The sequence below is a fragment of the Schistocerca gregaria genome, chromosome 7, assembly GCF_023897955.1.
Source record: "Schistocerca gregaria isolate iqSchGreg1 chromosome 7, iqSchGreg1.2, whole genome shotgun sequence".
NCBI classification, from domain to species: Eukaryota; Metazoa; Arthropoda; class Insecta; order Orthoptera; family Acrididae; genus Schistocerca; species Schistocerca gregaria.
This window is the reverse complement of record NC_064926.1, coordinates 205,841,273-205,863,003: the sequence shown is the minus strand read 5'-3', so window position 1 is coordinate 205,863,003 and position 21,731 is coordinate 205,841,273. Positions and strand designations below refer to the sequence as shown.

The following is a 21,731-nucleotide window of genomic DNA, read 5'->3' as shown; positions in this document are numbered from 1 at the left end:
CATTGATTAAGTTAAAAGGAACATCCTCCACACTAAACAAAGAATTTAAGGAATAAAGCCTCTGCAAGCAATATTCAAACTGTTATACAATCATTAAAAACATCACAAAACCAGTCACTACTTCATCATTGCACAGTTAAAAGTATGACGGGGAAAAGTCTAGTGATGCTTCTGCAAAATAAACAAGATATTCTGAGATTTTGTTTTACTCTTTCTCCAAAGGCAAATGGCCAACAATGGTCTCTTATTTCTTTAATGTTCAAGTTCTAACATTTATGTATAGAATATAACTCAAAACCCTGTAAAAACAAGATAGTTACCACCTATGTTTGCCCAAATAACCAGATTTCAATATTTTTTTACTCAAGCAACACCACGAGTTCGCCACAGAGAGCATATGGCCTATCACTACTCTATAAGCTAATGCTTCTTCTTCTGCCTCTTCTAATTTTTGACACTAAAATACTTGTTTATGCAGTATGCTGTAGTAATCTCATTGTATCTTGGATAAACAATATTTGTAATTGCTTAATGCCATATGATTAAGTATTGTACTGTTCAATTACAATTAAATCAGAACATATGGAACCAGCAGAAGGTATTTGTCCTAGAAATAGAATTTTTTTTGAAATAACATGGTGTTCTAATCTCAATATTGCTCCAGTTGTATACATAATGGAACCAACAAGTGATCTCTCAGTGACATTTCATCTGTGGTACCAAGACAGGAAATTTTCTTTGTATTTCCATTTTCCAAAAATTTGAAAATCTACATGAAGAATACAGCAATATCATCTTAATGATAACAGCAATTATGACGTGAGTTAAACGCAACAGTTTTTCTTCAACTAATACAACAGGCACATATCACACTTTCCAAGGGCTCTTTAATCTAGCCATTGACACTAAAACACAACACATTAGATTTGATGTACTTTTTTCCCCAATAGATCCGTAGTGAGAAGATTCTCCACAATATAGAACATGTCAGAAACACAAATATATGCAATAAATATTTATAAGGAAAAACAAATATGCTAATGTATCTTCTACAGATTCCAATGAAATAGTTCTCATGGATGTGGAATAAACCAAAAAATTTTACAAGGTAATAAATAACTCATCACAAAATGTGTAAATGTTAAATATACTGCAAGAGAATGGTCCAATCCAACATGTCGAAACTTACCCTAAAATTTTTGCACAGGAAGAATACGTCATAAATAATTTTTGCGGTCCATATTGACAGCTAAACTCTTGTGTATATAATTGTCACACAAATGACTTGTATAGGAAAGACAATCAAGGCAGTGTATGATGTTGCATTACAACTTCCATCAATTGGGACTTTAATTTGTTGACAAGAAATATTTTATTACAATTCCTGCAGCACAGTTCTTATGACAATTTTTGAATAATGTATATTTTATTAAGAAAGGGATTGCAGTGTGATAATAAATTCAACTAGAAGGAGCATACCGCTGAGCTGTTGAAGTGCCTCAGCAAAGCTCTATTTGCAATGTGAATGTTATCAGACATGGATGATGTAAAAATAAAAATGCTGGAATACTACACACACTTTCGTTCCATAATGTCATACGGCATTACTCATCAATCCAACCTAAAGTTTTATGGGACCAAAATTGTATAATAACAATTGTGTGTGGTGCGAACTCAGGAATATCCTTCAGAGGCCCGTTCAATGAATTAGGGGTATTAACTATTGTTTCTCAATGTATTTATTCCTTAATGAAATTTGTCATTAAAATATATCTAATTTTAAAGCCAAAAGTTCAGTTCATGGAGTCATTATTATTAATAAGAATTATCTTCACAAAGATTTAAATACATGTCTTTTTCTTAATGACATATCCTTGTTTCCTGTCCTGAGATATAGGATGTGAATCATTTTGCAACATTTCCTGTTACATAATTATTTTATAATTTACTTAAAGGATATCATGATTTACACAGTCAGGTGCCTTTCATAGATCACAAAATATACCAGTATCCTATAACTTATTGTCCAATGAATTAAGTACATTCTTGCTATATGTGTAGATAGGCATCTCAGTATCAGAACTCTTTAGAAATCTGAACTGTGACTCTGACAATATCTTATTTTCTGTCAAATGATTGATAAGCTGATGGCATAACACTTTTATAAAATTTTGAAGAATGCTGGCAAAAGTGAAATTGGATGGAAATTTGGCAGTATTTCTTTATCTCCTTTCTTAAACAAAGGTTTAACATCAGCATATTTTAACCATTCAGGCAATCTTCCGCTGATAAACGACTGGTTACACAGGTAAGTTAACATGTTAGTAAACTCCGAAGCATTCTCTTTAATTAACTTTGTTTGTATTTTATCATAACCACTATATTCTTTTTTTTGATTTTACAGATTTTATGGACATTCCTTCTACTGGTGTAGTGAGGGCCATATTCATACTACTGAAGTTAATCACAATTAATGGTCTGGGGTATTCCGTGGCATCATCTACTGAACCTGACAACCTCACCTTTTCAGTACTAGTTATGAAATAACAGAAAACATTTTGGAACATAGTCCATATCTGTTACCAACATAATCTTTACTCTTAATGCTATCTGCTCCTCTTCTTGTCGGTTTCTACCAGTCTCCTTCTTCACTGTGATGCTTACTGTTTTTGTTTTGCCATCTGAAGTGATTATCTTTTTCTCATTATGCATTTGCTTTGATGTCCTTATTATGATGTTTAATATTTTACAGTGCGTCTTGCAATGAGCTGTCCCACCAACATCAGAGATGTTTTTGACACATAAATACAGATCGCTTTCTGTTTCAAAAGATATCTTTATTCCTTTAATAATCCATTGCTTCCTTGTAGACTTTGGTCTACCCCGGGTTTTTTGGGGGGAAAACAGTAATCAAGTAAGGTAAGGACTTTATTAATAAAAGTGTTGTATTTTTTGTCCATACCATGAGCACTGTATACATTACTCCAATTCATGTCTCTGAGGAGTGTCCTCAAATAAATATTTGGGTTACTGAAAGAAGCAGGTGAAAGGCAGTTAGTACTCAACCTCTGTGGAAATAATCTTGTTTATAGGAATTTTTAATTACACTGTTCCAACATGTCCCACAGATTTTCTGTTTGGTTCAAGGTAGGTGGCTCCGAAGGCCATTCAAGCTGTAATAGGGTGGAGGAGAGCTCAGAAAACCAGTCACACATTCTTCTAGCCTAATGAACTCTGCTGATGTCATCTTTATGTGCCTGTGTGAGAAAAGACCTCTTATGAGGTGACCAACTCCACATGCCCATTGCATGCCGTTCCTGTTACAATGTTCTCTTGCTAACAGGTTAGAATGGATCTTCATTCACTGCCTGAACCAATTCTTGTCATGTTTGGAAGAAATTTTTAGTTCACAATCTGTGAAACGTGTCAGACATTTCACACCATATGGCCACAGGCATGGCCAAACATGATTGCCTCTTCTTGCCTTTGTCATGTTCTTAAATTTGCCCATGTTTATTTACAAAGTCTCCTTGAAACATAAACATCTCATTGATTGTTACTGCACTGTGCTCACATACAGGCAGTGTACAAGCAGTCGAGTACACGACTCAATAACTGCGGCATCCATAAAGACATAATGATTCACGTGTGTGTGTGTGTGGGGGGGGGGGGGGGGGGGGGTGAGTGAGAGAGAGTGAGAGAGAGAGAGAGAGAGAGAGAGAGAGAGAGAGAGAGAGAGAGAGAGAGAGAGAGAGAGAGAGAGAGAGAGCACATGTGAGCTCTGGGGTGACTAATTCTTTTATCCACTGAGCTTTTGCACAAGTAAAAAACAGTGATTTCCTGTCCCCCCTACTGTGCAATTTTAAAGGGCAGAAGCGCATAAAAAAAAGGGGACTATGAGATACTTTGTAAATGAGCTACACCACCCTAGCATACACATTCAAGGGAAAAAAGCTTATGACCAAGGTAAAGGTATTTTTTCTTTCACAAGCAAAGTTCTGACACTGCATACATCAACATTAGACATACAATTGTGTTTGAACACAAAATAACATCACAAGCACTTACTTTTTCAGGTGCCTGACAAGCATGTTGAGCATGTCAAAGTTCATTTGTGGTAGTCGATGAACCAGTGTATGTACATCATTCACTCTTTGACTTTTTGTTTCTTGTTCTGAAATAAAGGAAAAAATAATTTGCACAAATCAATGAAAAGTGTGATAGAAGAGTGAAGATGAAAGTTCCTTTTTTCTATGATAGGGAGCAGAAGGTAAAAAAGTTATAGATGCCTGAAAAAGTGGAAAAAACAGAAAGCAAATACACTATCATTATTTTACATTGAAAGTATCAATTTTGTAATTTTAATGTTAGAATTATTAACTACTAACCATAACTTAAAAATCAAAACAGTTATGTTCAGGAATGTGTAACTATACAGTACTGCTAAAGTAGTTTAAAGTTGTTGTTGTTGTGGTCTTCAGTCCTGAGACTGGTTTCATGCAGCTCTCCATGCTACTCTATCGTGTGCAAGCCTCTTTATCTCCCAGTACCTACTGCAACCTACATCCTTCTGAATCTGCTTAGTGTATTCATCTCTTGGTCTCCCTCTACAATTTTTACCCTCCACACTGCCCTCCAATACTAAATTGGTGATCCCTCGATGCCTCAGAACATGTCCTACCGAGCAATCCCTTCTTCTCGTCAAGTTGTGCCACAAACTTCTCTTCTCCCCAATCCTATTCAATACCTCCTCCTTAGTTATGTGATCTACCCATCTAATCTTCAGCATTCTTCTGTAGCACCACATTTCGAAAGCTTCTTGTCCAAACTAGTTATCGTCCATGTTTCACTTCCATACATGGCTCCACTCCATACAAATACTTTCAGAAACGACTTCCTGACACTTAAATCTATACTCGATGTTAACAAATTTCTCTTCTTCAGAAACGCTTTCCTTGCCATTGCCAGTCTACATTTTATATCCTCTCTACTTCGACCATCATCAGTTTTTTTGCTCCCCAAATATCAGAACTCATTTACTACTTTAAGTGTCTCATTTCCTAATCTAATTCCCTCAGCATCACCCGACTTAATTCGGCTACATTCCATTATCCTCGTTTTGCTTTTGTTGATGTTCATCTTATACCCTCCTTTCAAGACACTGTCCATCCCATTCAACTACTCTTCCAAGTAATTTGCTTTCTCTGACAGAATTACAATGTCATCGGCGAACCTCAAAGTTTTTATTTCTTCTTCCTGGATTTTAATACCTACTCCGAATTTTTCTTTTGTTTCCTTTACTGCTTGCTCAATATACAGGTTGAATAACATCGGGGAGAGGCTACAACCCTGTCTTACAAACATGTATATTCTAGAAGCTATATTTACCAACCAGCAGCAAGAAAAAGACACATATAAAGGTATATGAGTTTGCAAGCTTTTGGAGCAAGTGACCCCTCCTGCTGGGAAAAGGGTTGAACAGAAGCAAGAGGGGAAGAAGAAAAAGGACTGGTGAGGTTTAGAGAAAGGGGTAGAGTTCGGAAAAGATGCTCACAACCTTGGGTCAGGAGAGATTTACCAGGCGAGATGGGAAGGAAAGACTGATTGTTGGGGACCACATTGGTTTTGTTTTCCCCTTCACCCATCTTCCTTCCCCTTCGACCCTTCTTGCCAGGAGGAGGAGCCACTGGCTCTGAGAGCTTGCAAACTTGAAATACCATTATTTGTGTGTTCTCCTTTCACCTCTTGGTGAATAAAATTTTTATCTATACATTTAAATTATATTTTCAAAAATTGATTGCTTTCCTACAAGCTATGTTGTTTGTTTAATGACTGCATCCAAATATATAAACAGTTTTCCATCAGTACAATAATACTAATAAAGAAAAAACTTACATCAGCAGACACAAAGCAACACCCTACGAAAAGAGTCCACAACATGCAGAATTAAAATTTGTCAATGCACTCATCCCAGTACAGTAATGACTCTTCCCACACTTACGTTAAAGTTTTGACTTATGAAATTTCTTCTAAAAAACCCTTTCTACACATTCAAGGAATGTTGTAGTTAAATACAGAATTTGAAATATTTTCTGGAAGAAAAACAGCAAACGCGATAGTAGCGAAGCACTTATGCATAATTTTAAGAGATGTTAATCAATGACTCACTCAGAAGAATGAATAATTTTGTTATGCATCAATTTTTGCCATTTCTGTATGTACACAATGAAACATTCGATGTTGAATGAAGTGTTTTTTATTATTATGTGCAAATACAAATATATTTCTAGTTTTTCCCAATAAACTGTACATCAGCAATGAACAGTTTCTATCTCAAAAATCATGAAAGAAGAGTATGAACAACAGTGGTTACATAGATATTCTCTATTTCACTTTTTATTAGTTCATAGCGATATTAACACACCCTCTGTAAACAATCATTTATTGTTTTCTCTCACTGTTTTCTTAAAATCTTTCTCTAAAAAATCTGTGGCACGTAACTGGGGTTGACCAACAAGTTTCGGTTCGATTTAGCCACAATAAACAGAAAACAAATCAACAAAAAAGATTCATTTCTCAGTAATGTCAGGAGGATACCCATCCTCTAATTTGAAGAAAGTGATATGAACTCCTACTTTTGTTTTCCTGACACTATACAAACTATATCTCACATCTTGATTTCATTCAGGGGCTACTGTCAAGCATGAGTAGTATGCAGTATGTATGTGTGCGGTTTACATTTATCTAATTTTTGTTGTATATTAAGATTAAAACATAAAAATCCAATTATGAAAACGGCCAGCATGTGGCCATATTTTCATGAAGAAAATGTCTCTTATTTGTAAATATACTGACGTGTTTGACACTGTGGTGAGTTACAATGAATATGACCCATCTAACATGGAAAAAAAGTTAAAGACTCTTGACTGCTTTAACAACATTTCTTAATACATTACAGATTTTCTGCAATGAGTTGTACTGCAGACATCTAAGGGGCACATCGTTTGAGACAGAAGCATAGCAGATGGTAATAAGCTGTTTTTTGAAAAAGCTTAAATTACCTTGATAGCACTAACTTCTCTATCATAATTTAGATCACAAATAACTTATATCTCACAAAACTTTTTCTCTTATTATCCTCCTTTCTTCTTTGTTAAGAGTTTTACACCTTCATAAACACTCAATGCTTTCTTTTCTTACACCCTCCCAGAGTTTAATTTTTTGGTCTATATGAGCAACCATGATGTGTTAATACATTTTAGTCTATAAAATCAACCCCACAAATTGATTTGGTACTATGTAGAAGTAATTTCTAGCAAACATGATGCTGATATTTTATTCATCCAATGCGATCAATATTAATCAAATCATTAAACTTAATTCCATTTCTTCTTTCTTTCAGAGCATAATTCCAGTAAAAAAACTGTTAAGATAATTAAGCATCACTTACTCGCAGCAGCAACAAAAGCGTTATGATGACGGAATGTCATCAATGGTTCTGGTAGGTTGCGAAGATAAGTCTTGAGAGCACTAGTGATAGTTTTACTCTCCCATTCAGATTCATCATCTAGCGCCTGTAGTCTTTCAGGTTTTCTCTTGTCTAAGCACATCTGCAGTAACTTCGTTACCTTCGAGTTGAGGCCCACCATACGGTACAGACCTGTTTCCTCCAAACCTAAAAGACATTAAATAACAAATACTTCAGTTACTCTGTTTTGGTGTTCATCTTTCTCAGCAGCTATTATTATTATTATTATTATTATTATTATTATTATTATTATTATTATTATTATTATTATTACAAGCCTACTGCAAATAGAAAAAAATATTTTGCCAGATAAATTTCACTTTTGTTAATACAGTAACCTCAGTGATCACATTGCTAACATTACCAGAACATAATAGATTTTTTTCTCATGATCTCTATACATTTAAAAACAATATTGCTAATGGATGACATATTTTAAAAATTTGCTACACTGTTTTGCTTCTTTTTCCATGTTCAGATAACAACTGGTTTTTCCTTTCATTATCAAGATACACCAGGACTGAATTTACTCAGCGTACAGCACAGGTACAATTTCTTCTAGTTTTCTGATGACCACTTTGATGACACAAAACTCCTGAATATATGCAGTGCAAATTTAACTCTAGCTTGCCGTACGGACTTGAAAATTAACTAAAATCCCACAACAATTATGTAAAATACATCATTCACTAGATAAACTGTGTCTTCTGTCTATAATAATCTACAGAACAAAACATTATGTAGTTATAATATACCACAAGCTCTGAGCACACTTTGTTAATCAAAGTGAAACATGTCTGGTGAAACAGGTTGTCAATTTGCAGTATGTTTATGAGAAATAATAATAATAATAATAATAATAATAATGAACATGAGTTATTCTTTTTAAGGGCACAAAAAAGCATGAATATCATTTGAAGATCCTCAAAGGGCTATTTAACAACTTTCTAAATAATTTATTAGGCATTAAATGTCACCTGTGCATCGAGAATGAATGCCAAAACATTCCAAGATTTTCAATCCAGATGTGGAGCATAATAATAAGCATATTACGTTATTGACCTCAGAAAAAGTTTTCTTTAAATTTTGTTACTGCTTTCGATATCCAGCACTCACATACATGTGGAGCTGTTCTCTGCTCTTTTTACTAAATACTAGGTCAGCCTATGAAGACTTCATAAAATATTTACATGACCAATTAAAATGCCATTTGTATGAGTGTCATCCTTTATCCAGCTGGCCCTATTTTGGCACCCGCTGGGTAGAAGTCCATCTCATGTCTTAAATTTTTTAATATGAGGATAATTTTTGTAGACAACTGAGAAGCTAGATATTAACCCTCTGACTGCTGTGAAGAAATTAACTTATCATGTTCCATCACTCCCCAGGTGCTGAAAATGTGTTTAAATGAGGCTCCTGTGTTTTCCTGAAATGCTATCGATGTGTTTAAATGTTCTGTTCTGCTGAACTCACACTGCTGGGGACAAGTTACTTCCATATCTCAGAGGTTAAAATTTTTTTGAATATTTACCATACAACATATGTGCCTCTTTGCATGCTATCATTACAAAAAAATCTCGTTTCTACATCTTAACAGTTTATGAAGTATGATTACTGTTATAGCCACAAGGTTCCCAATGTACAGAGCACAAATGGACGCATTGCACTTGGCCAGCCATCAGATACAAAAAACAATCACTTGAGAATGAGATATTGACAGATGATGACAGACCATCCAGCTTGGCTTTAGGTAACACCTCCTACAGCTGGACCAACTCCTGGATTCCAGCAATTGTTAGTTCTGACAGATTTAGGAGAACAGACCTTCATCTTAGAAGTTATATGCACAGTCAAATCTGATTTAAGTCCCAATCAAAAATTTGGTACACCATGCCACCTGACTCTCTATGTTGTAGATTCTCACTCACCAATCCAGGCCTCACACCAGGCCTGCGTGTTCAAACATTATCGTGAATCAGACTGAATCTAGCATCATGAAAAGGATGCACAAGATCATATCTACAGGCTTCAGTCATCACAAACAGAACACTCGGGAATCATATGCAGCAGAATATGTGCTTGTAATATGATGCTAACTCTAAAGAGCATCCCTATGACACCACATCAGCCCCTTTCCACAGTACTAGCAGAATTGTGATGTTTCTAAGGGGAATATGACATGAACAGAGGGCAAGAATCATTCTCCAGACTAAACTGTAACTTATCCACAAACAGCAACTTCATCAATGTTCCTGAGCCGTCATATGGGAAAAGACATTTCATTTTGCCAAAACTGGGCAGTGCCTCTGTGCAAGAAAAATAAATGTGGTAGGTCTCAAGCGCATCAAGAGTAACCTCTCAAAACTAATGATATACATGCTGACTGAAGATGTAAGACTCAGAGGCTGCTTGGACATTTTGAGGTATAAAAGGTAGGATAACAATGCCTGTAATAGGTTGCCACACTTGGTAGAACATGTACACATACTACCACTGAATGTTTATTTTCTTCTGGAACCTTCTCTACAGCTGCAAAATGATCTGCAGGTGACATTCAACTCCCACACTTTTTATTTTTTGTGCCAGTTTCTTAATCTACCAATGATCGGGCCATGTTCTTGACAAGATATCCACTCCAAAGAACCACATTCTCATATGTGGAGACCTAAATGTGGATAAACTGAATCCTGATTCTACATGGGACTCATTACAAAGTCTTGTTTAAAGTTTCAATCTAGTTCCAATGGTTAACAGTGCAACCAGAATAACAAAATACTCAAAGACAGCTGTTGATCAGGTATTAACAGATTTAGGCACAGAAAACTGTGAGGTGGTGGTAGCAGAGCTAGGATTATCTGATCACTCAGGTCTAATCATTAATATAAAAGTGGCTCCAGAAGAAACAAAGAAAATGCATATTTACAGACGAATTTTTTCTAAACAAAATAGACATGAGTTTGCCAAACAGATAGCAGGACAAACATGGGATTCAGTATACTCAGAGGTAGATGCAAATTAAAAATTCAAAAATTTCATGACATTGTTTAAATTAAATTTTGAAGAAACATTTCCTAAAGTATTATGTCCATTATCAACAGCAGGAAAAAGCAAGTGGGTCACAAAAGGAATCAAAAAATCGTCTGAAACACTAAAGTACCTGAGCTCCATTAAACACAGCCAAACTAATCCTGCTTTCTCACTCTTTTATAAAAGATATAGAAACACATAGGAAAATATTGCTTGCAGCAAAGAGAGCTCATAACTCCAAACTGGTGCTCTCTGCTGAAAACAAAAATAAGGCAGTATGGAAGATTGTGAAGCATGAAACTGGTACCAGGAAAATGAATCTGTCAAACTTGAAAATCAAAGAGGAAGGGACTCTAATAAAAGACCCAATATATTTGGCAAACTATATAAATGATTATTTTAGTAGCACAGGAATAAAATTACAGGAAAATTTTCTAACAGCCCCTCAGGTCAAAAAGCCAAATAATGGTGTATCACACTCAATGGTGTTATTCCCTACAACACAGCAAGAAGTCTATAAAGCAGTCAGCAAACTGAAAAACAAAAACTCAGCTGGTCCGGATGAAGTCTCCATTTTTATAATTAAGGACTGTATCAAGAGCCTACTTCCACCTTTAGTTGATATTATAAATCAATCTTTCAAGCAGGGCTACTTTCCAGACTATTTAAAATATGCGAAATTACTACCTCTCTTCAAAAAAGGTGATGCAGGAAAAATTGACAATTATAGGCCAATTTCTATCATCATGCTTTGCAAAAATATTAGAAACTATTATGAAAGATAGGCTAATGAATTATTTAAATAAATACAACTTACTGTCTGTTGACCAGTTTGGATTTCGATCAGGGAAAAGCACAGAATCAGCAACAGCACACCTTACAAAACACATTCTAGAAACATTAGATAAAGGGAACTGCACAATAGGTATATTTCTTGATCTAACTAAAGCGTTAGATACAGTAGACCACAACATATTGTTAAATAAGTTAGATGAACTGGGAATAAGGGGAGTTGTGAAAAAGTGGTCCCAGTCATATCTAAAAAAATAGAAGACAGATAACTGAAATCTCACATCACACAGTTGCTCAAACTATATTGTAAAGTATACTTCAGACCCAAATTGTGTAAATGTAAGTGTCCCACAGAGCGAGTGTCCTTGGCCCAATACTATTCCTCATTTACATAAATGACTTCCCACAGTGCATCAAGCATGGACAAACAATATTGTTTGCAGACGATTCAAATGTTCTAATCAGTGACAAATCACCAGATGCACTAAAAGAAAAAGCCGAACAAACACTAAACAGTATACTTGAGTAGGCATCCAATAATAAACTGACACTATATCCTAAAAAAACAAATGCTGTTAACTTCTATGTCTGCAAAAAACCACACTATAACAACTTTAACTTAAACGGTGAAACTGTAGAATGTGTAGACTACACAAAATTTCTTGGTATGCATGTTGACAGTCAGTTAAAGTGGGAAGAACATATTAAAATACTTAGTAACAGAATCACTATAGCATGCAATGCTCTTAGAATTCTGACTGCAGTGTGTGATACTACATGTGTCAGATCTGTATATTTTTCTTATATCCACTCTGTTATTACCTATGGAATAATATTTTGGGGAGTCAACAGTAAAAATATTCAAATAGTTTTCAAATTACAGAAAAGAGCAATTTGTATAATAACCAAGAGTGGCAGTAGGGCTCACTGCCTCGAATATTTCCAAAAGCTGGAAATCCTAATGTATGTAAAAAAAATATTGACTGCTATATGAAAAATTCTTTAATACACACCTATGAAACAAGAAACCAATACAATCTGCATCTAGAGAGGAAAAATAAAGTTAAAACTCAGCAGAGCTTGTTGTACAATGCCTTAAAGTATATAATAAATTACCCCAAAAAATAAAAGATATTGACACCATAGGACAGTTCAAAACAAAACTAAAATTTTTTTTATTCAATAAAAGTTATTACGCAGTAACGGACTATCTGAATTAAAACATGTAGTGTAATTAAAGTAGCCTGCATTGTAATACATGAGGAAATAATTATAATATGAAATCCAAAACTGTACAGTACTATAAGAAAATTACAAATAACATAAGGATATAAAACTAATTTAAGATACCTCAAAATGTGTGTAAATACTAATTTTATGTGTATAATTTTAGTTATATTGTATTGTATATGATTTTGCTGACGAAATCCACACAATGTAAATTGTTACATGGATTAATAAAGAAATCAATCAATCAATGTTTAATCAAACCCAAATGTGTTCACTGTGACACATTGCTTCTCTGTGACTTGATTATTGTGTGCTAAATGAACACAACACATAGTCAGAACCATTACAGAAGCTGCCTGTACAGACACAATAAATGGTCCTGTATGGGAATGTCAATATTGTTACATGTTTCTGTATAATTCTAATGCAATTTCACTGCATGGTGTCACCATAATACAGTGTGTTTTCATTGATCTTGAGATCTCTCAACTGAGTAAGCAACTTACTGACACCTAAAAAGCTGTACCATGCAGTAATATTTTCTGGTATTTAACGTAAATTTCAACATTTATATGTTAATGGAATGTAGTCTTGTGGTATTCTAAAGTTATATTTCTTCAAAAATGTACTAAATACACATGAAAATCTCTATTACAAGAATCATATACAATTTTTAATTTTCATGGGGAAATAGGAATTTACATTGTAGAAAGTGGTAATGGAAATGCCTGATACAATGCAAATATCTTAGCAACAATGGTAATAACTAATGAAACAGTTGAGGTGACTCCATGCCTCTACTATTTGTTGTCACCTTTGCTCTTAAATTATATTAATGTTCAGGTTCAAATTTTTGTGCCTTAATATTTCAACAATGAATAATTTTTTTATGATCTACAATTGAAATAATGGCAGAAACCTAATAAAAATCATCCACTGTGTCTTACTGACCTCTTTTCTCCAAAACTTCAATACACTTGCTGATAAATCTAAACCCTGTTTCATCGAGAGATGTTTCTTCAGATTTAGATGATTTACCAGGTACTGAATATGTCTGAAACCCAACAAAAATTTTAATGAGTCAAACTATTCATTTGTATAAGGAGAAACTCTTTGCTACATCATCATGCAAGCTCCAGCATGCTGCAACTATGAAACACTAACATGGAAAGAGTGAATAGAAAGAGACTACAACTTAAAAGGTTATGCAGCCACCACCTAAATAAACACTTGTTACTGTTTGATATGAAAATGTCAAGATACACAGGACAGTCTACACATGCATTGGCATGAAATGTGTTGTAATTGCAATGTGTAAAGTTTTTCAAATTCAGATAACACAAGGTAATTTTTACAATCTGTGCTATGCTTCATATTCACAGTGTATTTGCTGAGTTTTAGTAAATTTGATACTTAATTAAGAAATGTAATGTTCAGAGGTAAAGATTTTTTGATAAACCATTCCCAAAACTAACAGGAACAGACTAAGCAATACAAGTTAAAAAAAAAATAAAAAAAAAAAAAGCAACAACACGGAATAACCTTTGAAAATATGTGTCTTCATTATTTAATTGCAGCAGGGATGAAAAGTAAAGAATTTAATGATGAGTATCAATTTTGCTGCAATATATTATGAAATATAGATGTGCTTCAGTGAGAAATTTATTTGTGTATCACCTGAAGAGTTTTGAAAATAGCACAGATTTTAGCCTATATTGCTTTCAATATGTGTGAAACACCAGAGGAGAAAAAAAGCAAACTGGGCATACTGTGATCAGTTCAGAATTATTGACTACTGTCTAGCAGTTCCAAATTCTACCACAGCAACAACAATGAGAAACACTTATAATCTGGTTTCATGAATACATTGTATATTGCTAGATGTTATCAATGTAGATAGCACAATGATTGAAGACAATTACTAAAAATACTGCTGCAAGTAATGATAATAGCATATGAACAACAGCATGAGAAACAAAATAATGCCCTCCCTCCCCTTCCCAAGGTAAAACGTGATGTTTTTCCAGGAGACACTGGAACAGAGCTTGGAGATTTTCTGGCCAAATCTCAAATCCTTCCCCACTAGGGTTCATATCACTAACCTAAAAGTCAGCTTTATTGCATTAAAATCTCTCCTCAGAGGTAAGTACAAAGACTACATTCAAGCTGGTGTTAAGCAGAACCTTGACAGCAGCAGTCGGCTGGGCAGTGCAGCTTCGTGCACGTACCTAAACCAATAATGTAATACTATTTTGTGAACGTCTCTACTGCGGGGCTATCCAGACGACTATCATTTTCTCCTGCAGCTGGAAGCTGGCAGCAGCACTGTTAGCTGTCCGTGATCCTCTTATACTAACTTGACTTTTCAAAGAGACAGTCCTCAAAATGCCCATCACTAGTATGGTTCAGTGGCAGACTGCATACAAGTATATGTAGACCAGTAACATGCAGGAGCTGTCTGCATCTCTGATTCTTATATTGACGTATTGGAAAATGTTCAGAAATTTGGAATTTTTTCAATAAACACAATGCCCAAGAACTTCATCAAACTGACAATGAACTGATAACGAAAGAATCTGTAACTAATATTCTAATCTCTCAGATTTTCTCACTGCGACAGATTAACTGTGTACTTCACAGCAGAACACCCAGAAACACACTATTGATTAACACTGAAAGGGTGTCCAGAAATTAAATATCGATTTTGTAGCAAACATTGGTGGAGGGGGTAAGGTGTATATACTAATGCATTGCACATGCATTATAGATGTAAAAGTTGCAATTGCTGCTGAAAACAGTGGGTTGGCTTCATGGCACTCCCAAAATTGTGTTCTGTAGTTACAGATACCAGAACAAGTGAGATGTCAACTGTGCAGGATAGGATAGCCACTGTGACACGGTGATTGCAGAGGTTACCACATGGTGAAATTTGGATGAGATGTAATCGCCAATTCCATAAACCTGAACAACTGATTGCAGAGGTTACCACATGGTGAAATTTGGATGAGATTTAATCGCCAATTCCATAAACCTGAACAAACTGCTAAGACAATTCAATGATTAGTGAACGAGTTTAACACACTAGTACACTTAAGGATGAGCCCAAATTCTGCTGACCAAGTTGAAAACATTAGAACAAGTTCCATGAAACAATCGTCGGTGGAACTGGACACCCACACTCCATGAGCCAATGTATTATGACACACATTGAAAAAAAAAGTGCTCAATCTGCAGAGTCTTCCCCAGTTACACGATGAAGATCTGGGAGAGCACATGAGCATGTGCTAGGATTTGTTTGAAACAGATTCAAATTGTAGCATCCTCAACCAGATTCTATTCAGCGACAAGGCAACATTTTACACTTGTGGAAGGGTTAACCAACATAACTGCACATGACACACCACCAGTGGAGCACCTAGAATTCCAGACAGACTCCACAGAAGTTAATGTGTGGATAGTAACATCCATTAACAAAAACTATGACCCATTCTTCTTCACCAAAAATTGTATAAACAGGACAAAGTAGGTAGATATGCTACAAGGTTTCTTTTACCACAGCTTGTGCGGGATGAAAGAATGCATATGTTTACTCCCACTTTGACAGGAACCAGGCCAACATGCCATAAATGTGCAAATATCTTTGAATGAAGTGTTTCCTTGAAGATTGACTGGGCACACAGGACTCTTAATCTGATCTCGACCTCAACCCCATGGACTTCTTCCTCTGGGGATTTATTAAGGGACACCATATCAACTCACTAGTGGAGATCCGACACCAAATTAGAAAAGCTGCTACAGCTATAACACCACAAATGTTCCAGAATGTCTTTCATGCCACAGTCACCAGATGAGAGCATGCAATAAACATATTCCATTACAAATAATAATAATTATTATTATAATAATAATTATTATTATTTGAACAAAATCAATGCTTAATTTCTGGACACTACCCATTTTGGAAGGAGAATTCAAACATCTGTTGTCTACTTGGCATTCTACTCTCCCCAGCGTAAAATGCAGCTGAAAGGAATGAATGGCATGACCAGAAGGAGAAGAAAGACATAAAATAATTCACAAATAAAAGGTGCTGGCAATATCTTACTACTATAAATGTTTTATTGTTAGCAGAAAGACATGAAAGGTCATGCCAAGGATGCTACCCTGCAGGACTTACATGTCTTGTTAAATTTAGTATGAGCAACTGACAATGTAAGGCTTATCTGTAGTCTTCCTTTTTGACATTCTTTGCCTCTTTAGTCACATTATTAATCATTTTTACTATGTTTGGAGTGAGAGCCAATGCTCAACTGTGATATCTTAACAATGATGAGGAACAAATTTCAGTAGCAAGAGCAGTTTATTTGACAGAAATATGTTTAACACAGGTATGGGCTGATGTCAGGTGGTGTTGGCTGAAAGCAAAACAGCTCTGATTGTCACAGACTTGATGTATTCAACTGGTGCCACTGGCTCTGACAAATTTCTAATCTGGTAATTTCTAATTGGGTGCTGTTGCAGCTGGAGTTGTTTTTTGATTACTGTTAATGTTACTGCACTGAAATGTCATCATTATGTAATGAATAATGAGCCTCAAAATTGGCTTTTCTAGTTATCAATTGTTAAATCATGACTCTGAATGTTAAAGAACACAAGACAATCAGATGGTAATAGTTTACAAAAAAATTACTCACATTCCTGTGTGAGGCTTGTGGTTTTTGACAGGTTGTATCTTGAGAATTCAATGTCTTATTTGATTCTGGTATCCAAGTAGTACTCTGTCACACTTGAAGTTGGTTTTAATGTAAAGCCACATGATGTAACTACAGGTATTTACAACAATGTCTCCTACGTAGTACAGAGGTAATGACACATTTTTCTTTCAACTTCTTTTCTTTAAATTAAGAAGTCACCTGCATGACAAGAGTATCCTCAATAGCATGCAATAAAATGAATAAGATGTGTTGAAGAAGCCATAGTGTGCCATCCTTAGTCGAGAGAGTGTGCAATTGTCAATTTCCACTTTACGTATTACACTTAGGCTGTTCACAGTAGTTTCTTTCTATGTTTTTAGTTAATTCTGCATTAAGGTTCTGTTTTTGTTCACGATTAATTTAATAAGCTCACATAACACAAAAGACACAACACGCTTACTGTCCAATGTTGTTAGTTCTGGAGTATCAATTTCAGGAACACCAGCAGCATTATTTTTACCTTGTTTGAAATCATACTAACTGAAAATAAGAGTATATTATCTGAAACATTTAATTATTATATTGCACACAAAAGATTTGGATTTACAAAGAAAAACCGGTTGTTGGTATTGAGGTAAATGCTTTCATTGTCCTTTCGTAAATGACTATTTTTAAATAAATTTGTTGAAAGATTATTGACTATTCAATACCAAAAGCATTGCTGTATTGCAATTTTTTAACAGACATCTGTTCATCTATCAGTCACAAGATGAGCTCTAACAATTCAAAAAGTAGTGCTACAAGACGATACACTATCAAGAAAGATTTGCTTGTAATTGGCTTTAATAGAAGCCATTATGGAGGATGAACTCACTAAATGAGACTAAATTGTTGTTTTTAAGAACCACTATAATGATAAAATTGAAGATTTTTCTTTTGTGAAAGGCATGTATGATAGCAAGAAACATGGAACTCCTTTATGGTAACAATAATATGATTGTGACAGTCCTATTAAATGCTTCCTTTTGCGTCTCACAAATACTATCTTGTTCAAAGCATTGAAAATGCAGATTTATTTTGATCTGTCAGTAAGCCTGAACGACACACATTAAATTCTGTCAGTCTACAATCAGAATGACATCTATGGACAGAGCAGAGTCCACCTCCATCAGCATATCTTATTGTCACACAAAGAATCCTTGTGGTCAATCCCTGAACTGGCATACATTTTTCCTTAATGTGAGAACTGGGACATGTTCACCTAATGTGAGGAAACAACTAAGGAGAAGTAGGAGTTTCAAATGAAATCTTGACTTTAACAGCTACAACAGAAGTATACAACCTCATGTCCCTCTGTACTGTCGTCCAATGACGTGTGTTGTTGAAAATGAAGAATGGAGGCAGGGATGGAGAAACCACAAAGTAAAACATATAGCATAAACAACACCTTGAAAGCAATAAAGTAACACTACCCAAAAGCGCCAGTCACGTATCATGACACTGATTTCATACTGCAACAGATTCAGAGCCATCTGATCTTAACATCTGATGTGCCTTTAACACAATAAAATAGCATAATTTTATGATGAATTTAAATAAATGACTGTGTACTGCTTCAATGGTTGGCACAAATGACCACTTTCTCAGAGATTACATATCGTATTTCAGTGTTGAGATTGTGGAATGCAAGATGTTAAAGAAGCAAATAAAAGAAAGTTATTTTCACATATGAATCTCTATACAATACTAACAATTTTCTACACATATAACATAGCATGAAGTATCACCCTGAGCCAAACAGCTAACTATAAGAGCTAAGTTATAGAAATATACCAACAGCACCAAGAAAGTTAAAAAGTCAGTTAAATGAACAGCTCTTGTAACTGAAGCAACTGAAATATGTATATCAGTAACTAAATAAAGAAGAATGCTTATAGAGAGAAACTATTATAAGTAACTGTTACTTTTATGCATTTGTCACTAACACATTTATAAATATGTGAACATGCAGTTAAAAAAAATACATTCTCATACTGAAACAGCTATCATGCTAAATTCATTATTTAAACAAAACTTACAAGTACTGTAATCAGTTTAGTATCGAAATGAAGTGTTAAAAGATAAGTGCACATACCGGAACAAGTGATTGGGGACTTACGGGTTCCTTGCCATCCATAACATCCATCCACAATCTGCGGTCCTCATCTGATAGTGCCTGCAGTGTGTATACTGCACCGGGTCTGAAACAAAGCATGATAAATACGTATTTCACATCTGTACAAAATTACATAAACAACTGAGTTGCAATGGTAACATAAATTATTTCAACCATTTCCATGTCTCACCAATTAACAAAAGTATTCAGTTTCGGGATAAATAAAATTTTAAAGTGTTTCCTAAACATAAACACTACAGATTGATTCAGTAAATTCTCTATAAGAGGAACTTCTTGTCTGGAATTCACAGATACAAAATTGCTTCCTCTGACACAAACAAAAGCGTTCTATCATTGGGAATGATCAAAAGCACTTAATATAATCACAATAACACCTGTTCAACAGCCTGGTTATTTCATGTGCTTGATAGCCCTCGCTCCAGATTAATACACTGTTGTAAAAGGCATTACAACTTTCTACATTACAGTAGGTGAATGTTTTGCCCTGTGACGGTGGACATTTTCATGGTTATAAATGAGGACATGATACTTGGCATGTAATCATATTTGCTTTGGTACTAGCTAGCCTAACTTTTCTTAGTTCAAATCATCTACAGTGTAACAACTGACTAACAGACATCAACTGTTCACCACCGGCAATGGAGAGAGAAGCTCTGACAATGCCATCCCCTCATGCTGGCGAAACGTCAGTAAAATCATCAGATGAATGTCAGCTGAAGAACCTGAGACAGATACCAATAGGTAGTTTGTCAACTAGCGCAATACTATATTATTTAAACCACTATATAAATGTATGTGAAAGTCACCACCGCTGTATGATTCTGGAACCTGTGTAAGATGAGCACATCCAGTACTTGGATCTATTTACTCCTTGGTAGTTCTGTAGTTAACATTTAATATTGATTTCTTAGCCTCTTTATCTATTAAATCTGTGGTGTGCATTGTATACAATAACATTATGGCTGTGTTGTTTTAAGAGACAAATATAATCCTCCCCACAAATGTTGACTAGGAACATCAGCTCTTTGCTGAAAAGATTATTCAGTATTAAATTAGCTACTGAAGTAATTAGCAATCATAAGTTTTCTTTTAGTTGAGTCTGTCCATCCTATCAATCTGTGTATGGTGTCATCAGGCTTATTAGATTTCAAATAGGGCTTGCTCACTGTAACAAATTTGAAGTTGGGACATAAAAAGCTTTAGTGCAGTATGAGGCATAAATCTTAAAAAACATTTTTTGCAAACTTATTGATACACACAATCAAACTGGAGCAATCTCTGAAAGAATGCAACATTTTAACAACATTGACAAACTCACTGATATTGTGATGACCAACAGAGTTGTTGATAAAAATTCATGGAAGTCTTAAATGTGAGATCTGTTTCACATAATAACTTTTTTAAAAACTTACATAACCAAAAATCCAAGTGACCAATGGTAGCATCAAGTATCTACCACAATCCTCTGAGCTATCACATTGTTGATATTGGTTTTGTTCACAAGTTATTGTTATTTGACTGAAGGATGGTGCAAATTTCATCATGATTTCCAAAATGGCTGACCCAAAGTCCTGAGCAACAACAAAATTGGAATTTTACACTCACATGGAGAAACCATCTATGGAAACATTTGGAATTTTGAAACAAGTTTATGGAGATGATGTTCTAGGTTTAATGCTGTATTACAAATCGTTCTCCAATTTCAAAAGTGGTTGGCAATCAACTGAAAAAGACCTTGATTAGGAACACATGTGATTTAAAGAGGTTATTCTCATACCCAGAAAAACAAGGGCATGGTGCATGTCAATAACTGTCCGTTACAGAACTTGCACAACTGATTTGTGTCATAGGGTTTGGCAACAATAATATGGAAAGCATAGATTGCTGCTCACCACACAAAGGAGGATCGAGTTGCAGACAGGTACAGTTAAAAAGACAATGACAAAAACATTCAGCTTTCAGTTGGTCATTTATTAGAAAGACAAAAAACACACACACATGACCACTGTGATCTCCAGGTGCGGGGGAGGGGGACTAATGAATCTCAAGGTCAGTGTGGTTATGGGAACACAGGACATGTAGAAGGGCGATTTCCCACCTGTACAGTTCAAAAGAGCTGGTGTTGGTAAGAAGAATCCAGATGGCACAGGCTGTGAAGCAGTCATTAAAGTGAAGTTCATAGGTTTGACTTGCATGGTCAAACCTGGGTGGGAGTGTGCAGGAAAGTGGATGGGGACAGAATGAAGCTGCTACATGCAGCATTGGGAGGTCATGCTAAGGAGGA

General features: G+C 35.2%; 1 protein-coding gene across 4 annotated transcripts in view; it reads right to left on the bottom strand.

The window, feature by feature from the left end:
• The window catches only part of LOC126281596 (rho GTPase-activating protein Graf-like), a 541,774-nt gene that overhangs the window by 41,045 nt on the left and 478,998 nt on the right, over positions 1-21,731 (bottom strand). For 2 of the 4 annotated variants that reach the window (XM_049980690.1, XM_049980692.1), the window contains 4 exons: positions 19,430-19,511; positions 13,529-13,631; positions 7,451-7,675; positions 4,069-4,174 (listed from right to left, as the gene is read on the bottom strand). In XM_049980690.1, the coding sequence (XP_049836647.1) occupies positions 4,069-4,174; positions 7,451-7,675; positions 13,529-13,631; positions 19,430-19,511 (516 nt within the window). Of the gene's footprint in view, positions 1-4,068; positions 4,175-7,450; positions 7,676-13,528; positions 13,632-19,405; positions 19,512-21,731 lie in introns of all 4 variants that reach the window. The other 2 variants (XM_049980689.1, XM_049980691.1) reach the window with 1 other exon arrangement.